Below are 8,742 nucleotides of genomic sequence, written 5' to 3'. Positions count from 1 at the left end.
GCAAGCACTCTATACTGCGCCATTCTCCACCCAACACGTATTTCTTGCTGTATACATCATGTTTGTATACCTTCTGTAATGGTCTACTAAAAATTGGGTGAAATTTTAAATAAGAGAAATTTATTCTCTCAAACGTGGGTGGCCAGAATCTAAACCCCAGGTGCAGGCGACTCTCTTTGGCGGCTCCAGGCAGGGTGGGTGGGGGGTTGGTGGTGCACCCTCTCCTCCTCCTCCTCCTGAGATCAGTGCCCTGGCTGGGACTGCGCCACTCCATCTCAGCCTCCCTGGCCACGTCGCCCCTCCTGCGATGCCCACCTCTGCCTCTGGTAGACACTGTGGTGGGCTCCTCTCAAACCCCACAACTTGACGAAACCTGCAGAGATTCCTTTTCGAGGTGAGTTCACGTCCACTGTTTTTTTTTAATTTTTTTTATTGATTATTTATCGCATTACATAGTTCATGATATATCATCTTTCATACATTAGACTCAAATTGTGCTTTGAACTCCCATTTTCACCCCAAATACAGATTGCAGAATCACATCTGTTACATATTCCACTGTTTTGATGAATAGTGTTTGCAGATCCAGGGGCGGGGTCGGGGCCTTGAGTCGTGAGACTCATCCTTCTTTGTCCTCTATTCTGCAAGGAACCACACTCGCCCCCTCCCAGCGCCTTTCAAAGCACCAACAACTCTGAATACAAAACCTCATCTGACACCAGGTGCTAAGAGAGCCCAGTCTCACCACCTGGGTCTCCCCAAGGGGCACTGGCGAGACTCTGGACACCACCCACTTGTGCTCAACTAAAGCAGAAGTGTCACTGCCTCCCAGGAGTTTGTGGCACAGACAGTCCAAGCAGGAGGGGCCCTGTCCTTCCGCATGTGTGTACATGCCACATGGCTGTGCTGTGTGTCTCAGCAGGCTCCAAACCCAGGTGCCAAGTCGGCGTGGTTGCCATGTGGTGAATGGTTTGGGGAGACAGAACCCAGGTCGGGGTGTCTCAGGGGCCCCTCCTTTGGAGCCTCTGGGGGAAAGTCTGCTCCTGGCTTCAGCATTTTATTGTGGAAGACGCTTGTAGCCAAGTGGTGCAGTCTCTGCCTGCCTGGCCACATGGCCACCTCCTGTCTCCATGCCCCTCTTTCCTCTCTCTTGTGCATGGGTGGGACCCATCCAGATGACCAGTGCCATGTCCCCATCTCCAGATCCTTAACTTACATCAACAATGACCCTTTTCCAAATAAGGTAGCACCCCTCTGCAGATAAGGCGACATTCACAGCTTTGGGTGATGAGGATGTGGACAGAACTTTTTTGGATCACTAACAGCTTGGTTCCATGCACCAAAGCAGAAGGGACCAACTGTCATTCACCGAGACCATTTTGCTAGTCTCTACCACATCACCCAGAGCCTCCTATCTCACGAGTCTCACTGGAGGGTACCAGGAGGCATACCAGGAGGGTACCTGGAGGAGGCAGAGCGAGGGTGGGGGCCGCAGGGGCCGCAGCAGCCCCAGCAGCCCACACTGTTACTGACGCACCGACCCACCTCTGCTGGCTTCAAACAGCAGCTGCAGGCTGGCCAGCTCTCCTCGCCGGGGCCAGGTGTGTGCATTCGGCTCCTTCAGGAGGGCCCTGGGTTCTGCAGGTCACCCTGGCCACCAAGGTCAGAGGCAACAGAAGTGGACCCAGGCCCCAGCCATCCTCGGGCTCGGCCTCATGCTGGCACCTCCTTGACCTCCTCCACCTGACCTGTCTGTGGACTTCAAGGTCCAGCAGCAGATAAGGGGTCAGCCTCAGTGGAACTGCTGACCAATTCCCAAGTCTGTGTAGGTTGATTCTCTGCACCAACAGCCATGACTCTATCTGTGAGTTTGTGTGTAGTTGTGCATCTCTCTGTCCATGTGCAGTGTGCACATACAATGTGTTCATGTGTGTATATAACAGGTTTATACATAGCATTCATACATACCTAGCATGTGCACAGACAGTGTCTGTGCGTGTGGCATGTATGCAACATGCATAGAGTACTTTGTGTATGGGGTGCGTGCACATGTATAAACGTGTATACATGGTGTGTGTGTACCTATGTGTGTGTGTATAGGTATCTGTGTGTACAGACATGGAATGTGTGACGTGGGTATGCTTATGTGCATGTGGGAGTCTCCTGCCCGCTGTACTCCCTCTCTCAGTTCCTCTTACCTGTGCTCAGCTCCTGCCCACCCCTCTGGGTCCTTCTACCTTCTGGGTACTGTGGTTTGGGTCTGCACTGTCCCAAAGCCTCCCATGTGCAGAGGTGTGGTTGGGGGAAGTGGCTGGATCATGGGGGTTCTGTCTTCACCAGTGGGTTGCCATTGGTGGCTAAATGGACAGCTGGGAGTGGACCAAGCTGGAGGAAGTAGGTCACGGGGGCGTGCCTGGAGGGTCATCTTCTCTCTGGCTCCTCCCCCCACCTCTCTCTCCGTTTCCTGGCTGCCGTGACTTTTCTGTCTTGACGCCAGCCGACCAGGGACTGGCTCCTCTAAAACCATGAGCCCCAAACAAAACCTTTTCTTCTCTAAGTTGTTTGTGTTGGGTATTTGGTCACAGCACTGAAAGCTGACTAACACAGAAATTGATAGCAGGAATGGGGTTGTTCTGCCCACATGGTTCAGAAGTCTTTGGGACTATTTCACTTGAGGAGTTTGGAAAAGTTTGGAAATACAGGCTAGACAAGCCCTAGAATGTGGTAGGCAGAGCTTAAGGGATAACCTTGTCATCGTTTTGGAAGAATGCCAATAGAATGTAGACGTAAAGACTATGCTCATGAGGGGAATGAGGAATCTATCGGGAACTGGACCAGAGGCTCATGTATTACATTTTGGCAAAAACTTGTCTACATTTTGCCCATGTTCTGAGACATTGTGTGATACTGGATTTGAAGGTAATGAGCTCATTAATCTAGCAGAGGAAATCTCAGGCAGTGGTATGGATGTTCCTGACTGCTTGAAGCCAGGTTTACTGTGATGATCATGAGCAAAAAACAGAGCAGAAAGAATTTTAAACGTTACTTTGGTCAGAAAAGCATAAGTAAAATCGGAGCTAAGGAAGTTGTGGTTGCTGAAGAGATCAGTGCTGTTAGAGAGAAATCAAGTTCTTTGCAGGCAGGCAAGAGTAAAGGTGACTAGGGGATCTTGGGGGTCAGCAAGACCCCGCCCACTCTAGGCTCAAGAGTGCCCAAGGGAAAACTCACTTGGAAGGCTGTGTTCAGAAGACAGCTCTGGGAGCACCTGCTCCCTCAGGGTCACCTGGAAACTTGTTTCCCCAGGATTCGTTTCACCATGCTCAGCCATCCAGGCACACAACTGTCACCGCAGCCATGGCCCAGGTGGGCCTGGTTCCCAGTCCTGGTGACGGCAGGCCTTGGCATGGCTTACTGGGTGCTGGCTCTGCAGGCATGGGGAATGCAGCAGCTGGGCTCACGGAGGCTTCCACCAAGATCATGAAGGAGACCTCGGAGGCCAGGACATGTGTGCCAGACAAGACGGGAATCTGTGAGGCTGTGAGAGCAAAGCCGGAACTTCAGTGGACATCCCGGGAACTTTCAGATGCCGGAACATGGACTGTCGGCAGAGGGAGCTGCAGGCAGTGAGCTGTGCTGGCCCAGGAGAAGGCCAGGTGGGTGGCAGACAGCAGTCCCAGGGCTGGGGCTGCCCGAGCCCTTCTGCTCCACAAGTCACCACCAGGGGCCGGTGGTGCAGCTGCAGACCTGGTGGCCCCCCTGAGTTTCAGCCTGGCTTTGGCCCCCGCCCCTTTGGAAACTGAGTGTTTGTGCTGTCATTTCCTGTTGAAAGCATGTCACTTGCTTTGAGATTTTTAAATGGGCTTACAGCTAAGAGTGGCCTGGAGTCTTGGAGGAGCCTTTGGACTGGAACTTGAGCGACCCGGGGACTGCAAAGACTGGGGGACTCTTGGAGAGGGACTGAGTGAATCTTTCATTGAGGGATGGGTGTGGGCCTTTGGGGCAGGGCTGGAATGTCAGGCTCTGAACCTGGGATGTCCCGCAGGGTTTCCTGGGTCCAGAGGCGGGACCTCTGGGAAGCCCTTGGATCCTAAGGGCTCTGGCCCCCTCGGTGGTGGAGGGTCAGGACTAGCTGGAGGAAGTGCTGCTGCGGGTGGCTGGAAGGGCTCCTCCTCCCTGTGGCCCTTCCTCTCTCTTCTGCCCTAAGCCAGCCGCTGAGACCCGGAAGCCACCAGTCAAAATAATCCTCTCCTCCTCTCAGTCGTCCGGGTCAGGAATCTTGGTCACATCAGTGAAAAGCTGAATGACACACCCGCTGGCTCTTCCCAGGCCCAGCCCCAGGTCCCCTTCTGACTCTCAGCAGGGCTCCTCGAGGTCTGTCTTCCTTCCCCAGGTCTCTAGCCCTCCAGGGACCTGGGTTCCCAGCACAGTGTGATAGCCATGGCTCTTGGGTCAAGTGAGCAGGAAGTGTCTCCGACTCACTTCCTGGACCTCACCACAGGCTGAGCTTTTGTCCCCAGATGTCCCAGCTGGGCAGCCTCCCTGCTGAGGCACAGGGCAACCTCCACCCCTGGGCCTGTCCCTGCGCCTGGTCTCCTCGCCATGAAGTCATTTGAATTGGGTGCCCTGATGACCCAGGTCCTTGGCAGAGCTGCTCCGTGGCACCAGTATCCCATGCCCCCTGCTGCCTTGGTTTCCAGATCACAGAAAGCCCAAGACCTGGAAGCAGGTGCTATATGGCCCTTGACTTGCTGACCCTGGCCCTGACATGCCCCATGGTGGACATGGTCTAGTTGGTTCCAGGAGCCAATGGACACAAGGGGGAATGGTGATAGGAACTAGCAGAAGAACTTGGAGGAGGATCGAGGTGTGGGGATAGGGGCTTTCATTGATTAGTTAATACAGTGAAGAACACCATGAAAACAGAGTGGGTGACAGACTTTATTTCAGGACGTCAAGGGTACAGTTCACGCCTCCACAGAGGAATCAGAGAAGTTGGCCAGAGAGGGAGGGCCCAGAGCCAGCCTGGGCTGGGCCACTATCAGTGGACAAGGCACTCACAGCTTGGGGATGCCCAGGCTGCGGAGACTCCACTGTGTGCTGCATGTCCAGGTGAAGCCAGAGGCCATGAGGGTCAGTGACTCAGAGGCTGGAGAACGTGGTGAGGGGGGAGAGGCATGATCCCTGGGCATTGGAAGAGGGACCTAGCCCACCAGTTAGTGGTGTCCTTCTTCCCTGGAGACCTGGGTCCTCCTTGGTCTGCAGATGCAGCTTCCAACAACTGGAAGATAAGAGCCAGGGGTGAGCCCCAGGGGTCTGGGGTGCAGCTCCTGCCTCTGTCTGGAGACTGAGGGTGTGCAGGGGCCACTGGAGTTCTGTGTCCAGAACCTCAGATCTTGCACTGACAGCAAATAGGGGCACAGCAGCTGGACTGGCAGCAGGAGGACCCACAGCCTGAGGAGCAGCAGGGCTTGCAGCAGCTGGACTGGCAACAGCAGGGCTTGCAGCAGCTGGACTTGCAGCAGCTGTCCTGGCAGCAGCAGGGCTTGCAGCAGCTGGACTTGCAACAGCTGTCCTGACAGCAGCAGGGCTTGCAGCAGCTGGACTTGCAACAGCTGTCCTGACAGCAGCAGGGCTTGCAGCAGCTGGACTTGCAACAGCTGTCCTGACAGCAGCAGGGCTTGCAGCAGCTGGACTTGCAGCAGCTGTCCTGGCAGCAGCAGGGCTTGCAGCAGCTGGACTGGCAGCAGCAGGGCTTGCAGCAGCTGGACTTGCAGCAGCTGTCTTGGCAGCAGCAGGGCTTGCAGCAGCTGGACTTGCAGCAGCTGTCCTGGCAGCAGCAGGGCTTGCAGCAGCTGGACTGGCAGCAGCAGGGCTTGCAGCAGCTGGACTGGCAGCAGCAGGGCTTGCAGCAGCTGGACTTGCAGCCCCCACAGGAGCCACAGCCCCCCTTGCAGCCCCCACAGGAGCCACAGCCCCCCTTGCAGCCCCCACAGGAGCCACAGCTGGAGCAGGGACAGGCTGGCACACAGCAGCACACGGGCTTGCAGCAGCTGGAGCCACAGCTCCGGGAGCAGCCACAGCAGGTCATGGTTCTGGAGGTGGAGGGTGGAGGAGGTGAGAGGAGCAGGTGGAGAGTGAGGAGTGAGGTGTGGGGCCTCCTGAGCCAGGGCTTTATGTACCTGCCAGGGGTCAGGTGAGGCTGGGCACATGGCTGCTTCCCGTGGCTGTTTTTGCTGTCTGCAGGGGATGAACCCTGCCCGTCCCCCTCGGCTCTGTTGATGTTCTCTGCAGGGGTCTGCGGGTTTCCCCCATGCCATCATTTCCTTGTGGAATTCACATGGGAAGGAAAAATAGCTTCCCTGCCTCACTGCAGGGCATGTGACCAGCCTGGCTCTTCCTCTTCCTTCATCGTTAGGATACCCCCAGGCCCACACCTCCGCCGCCCCCTCTGCAGATGGAGCCAGAGCACCAGCCCTCGAGGGTGGCCTGAGTTTGCTTGAGACCCTTTGCACAGGTTGCCTGTGGAGTCTTCTCTCGGGCCCCCCTGCAGGTCTGTATGCAGGGTCAGATGTGAGACTTCCTTTCCCTACCTGCCTCTGGCTGTCAGGTGACCCCATGTTCTGGCTTCCCAGAGCAGTGCCACCAGTGCCTGTCCCCTGCCGCTCCCCAGGGGAGTGCAGTCTTCCTGCAGTGGTGTCTGCAAGCAGGCAGGAGGCTCAGCACTGGGGCTGGGGAGACTGCTTCCTCCTCCCCACCCCTGGGAGTTCATGCCGCAGGAGCCCTGGGGCATGCGAAGACATCTGCTAGAGGGTTGGGGTCTTCTGAGAAACTGAGGCAGTGTGAAGCTCCCCTCCAAGCCCTGATGCTTGCAATCAGTTCAGAAGGATTTCAGACATGTCGCTCAGAGTAACAGGAAAAGGGGGAGGGGACACTCTCAAGGCAGGGAGTGGGTCCTCTCAGGGAGGACAGGACAGCAAGCCTCTCCTGCAGTTTTATGGAGGTCTCAGAGAAGTCTCCAAGAGTCCTGCCTATGTCCACCCTTGACTTTTGACTGACAGCGGATGACACGACGCTTTTTTGCCGACTGGTTCTCATGGAATTCTTGACCATAAATTCTTAGTCTATGGTTGGGAGAAATCGTCCTCATCTCCCCGAGCTCCAGGATCTGCTCTGTGCAAGGTTCGTAGAGTTCTCCCCCTTCAGAGTGACTTGGGTTCCTCCGACGGGCGTTATTTGGGGCCTGCTTTCTCCTGCAGATGGCAGTTTGCTGGCGACATATCCTGCTGATTTAAGCCAGGCAGGGTCACAGGTCACTGGCTTTTTAAAGGAGAAGTGAGTGGGTCAGCAGGATGGCCTGGTCTCTAGAGTCCTTCCCTGGGCCTCTGGTTCCACTGCTTCCCCAACACATTCTTCTCCTGCCGGAGGCCATGGCCCATCTCTTGGAGGAAAGCCAAGCTTGGCGCAGACCCGGGAGGCTGGTGGGACCCACAGGTGCTGGGAAGGGACAGGAACCCGGCCAGGAGGCAGGGTGGGAGAGGGGTGCAGGCTGGAGACCCGCCACTCCTCGTCCAACTCCAAGGGAAGCCCCGCTCAGGCCACCAGCCTGGACCCACCCTGCACGGCTGAAAGCCGGTGTCCTCCCTGCTGGCGCCAGCCCTTCCTGCAGCGGTCACTGTGCCAGGGAAAGGTCCAGAAGGCCCCCACCCAGAGCTCCCAACGCCCAGGGTCTTTGTCTCTCCCAGCAAGCCCTCTGTCACACTAAGAGCAACCTGGGGAGGGTGGTGTGGGGTGACCCAGAAGGACCAGGGCACGGGGGCGTCTCAGCCCCACCCTCCACCTCCATCTCCCCAAAGCCGGAGACTGGAGATCAAAACTCTGTAGAAACCCTGGTGTCGGGACACTGGGTGAGCCTGGTGTGGGTGAACACTGCCTCGGCCAGCAGGGGCTCACGCCCAACTCCACAGGATAGCCCTGGGCTGGGGACGCCTCCGGATCCCCCCTGTGCGCCTCTTCATCTGCGACCCTCTGTGCCCCTTGTGACAACCTTTATAGTAATTCCAGGGCCTTCCAAACGTTATTGAACCCCAGTGGGAGTCCCTGTCCCCAGCCCGTCTGTCAGGAGTAGGGGGTGGCAGCTGGCATCTCAGTGGGGCCGTCACCCATGGGTTGGCTACCTCGGGTGGACTAATGAGTTGCAGGGCAGCGCTGGCTGCGAGAGAGAGCCGCCTGCTCTGGTGTCAGAAGTGCTGTGTGAGGTGCAGAGAGAGAGTCCCCTCAGTTCCTGACCATAGCAGGCGACACGGTGGTCCACCTGGGGGCAGCCCCAGGGGCCCTGACACAGAGGAGGGGCCTCACCTGCAGGACACAGGCCTCAAGGGTGCGGTCACCTTGCCTCTCAGGGTCTGAGTTCCCAGGGGTCTTCAGTGCCCCCGGTGGCCTCGGAGCCAGGTGCACCCCCGGGCCTTCCTGGAGTGGCCCTCCACTCGGCACCTTTCCCAAGGGCTGGGCCTGGACTCTGAGCCCGGCCCCTGAAGGATGAAGTGAGCCAGGTGCTTGCATTTCTGCCGGCAGGTTCCCGCCCTCTCCTTTGCTCTCCCCCACCGGGAGCCCTCTCTCTCACTGTCCCACGTCCTGGGACCGACCCCCTTTCCCTTTGTTTTCAGTTCCCTGGTTGGTGGGTGGAGAAGGGTCTGGCTCTGTGGCCTCTGGGTCTCCGACTCCTGGGCTCCAGCCTCCTGCCTC

At 57.3% G+C, this 8,742-nt stretch overlaps 2 protein-coding genes across 2 annotated transcripts in view; one reads left to right on the top strand and one right to left on the bottom strand.

Moving 5' to 3' along the window:
- Window positions 1-8,742, top strand: part of LOC308630769 (uncharacterized protein) — a gene marked incomplete at both ends in the record, with an annotated part of 36,122 nt that overhangs the window by 2,184 nt on the left and 25,196 nt on the right. The gene's annotated exons all lie outside the window — the stretch shown is intronic.
- Window positions 1-8,742, bottom strand: part of LOC308630755 (uncharacterized protein) — a gene marked incomplete at both ends in the record, with an annotated part of 112,691 nt that overhangs the window by 86,674 nt on the left and 17,275 nt on the right. The window contains one exon of the mRNA XM_081261298.1: window positions 5,919-6,002. Coding sequence (XP_081117424.1) covers window positions 5,919-6,002 — 84 coding nt within the window. The remainder of the gene's footprint in view (window positions 1-5,918; window positions 6,003-8,742) is intronic.

This window comes from Spermophilus citellus, assembly GCF_964194105.1.
Source record: "Spermophilus citellus genome assembly, chromosome: 2".
NCBI lineage: Eukaryota > Metazoa > Chordata > Mammalia > Rodentia > Sciuridae > Spermophilus > Spermophilus citellus.
The sequence above is the reverse complement of the archived record's forward strand: the minus strand, read 5'-3'. Positions and strand labels throughout refer to the sequence as shown.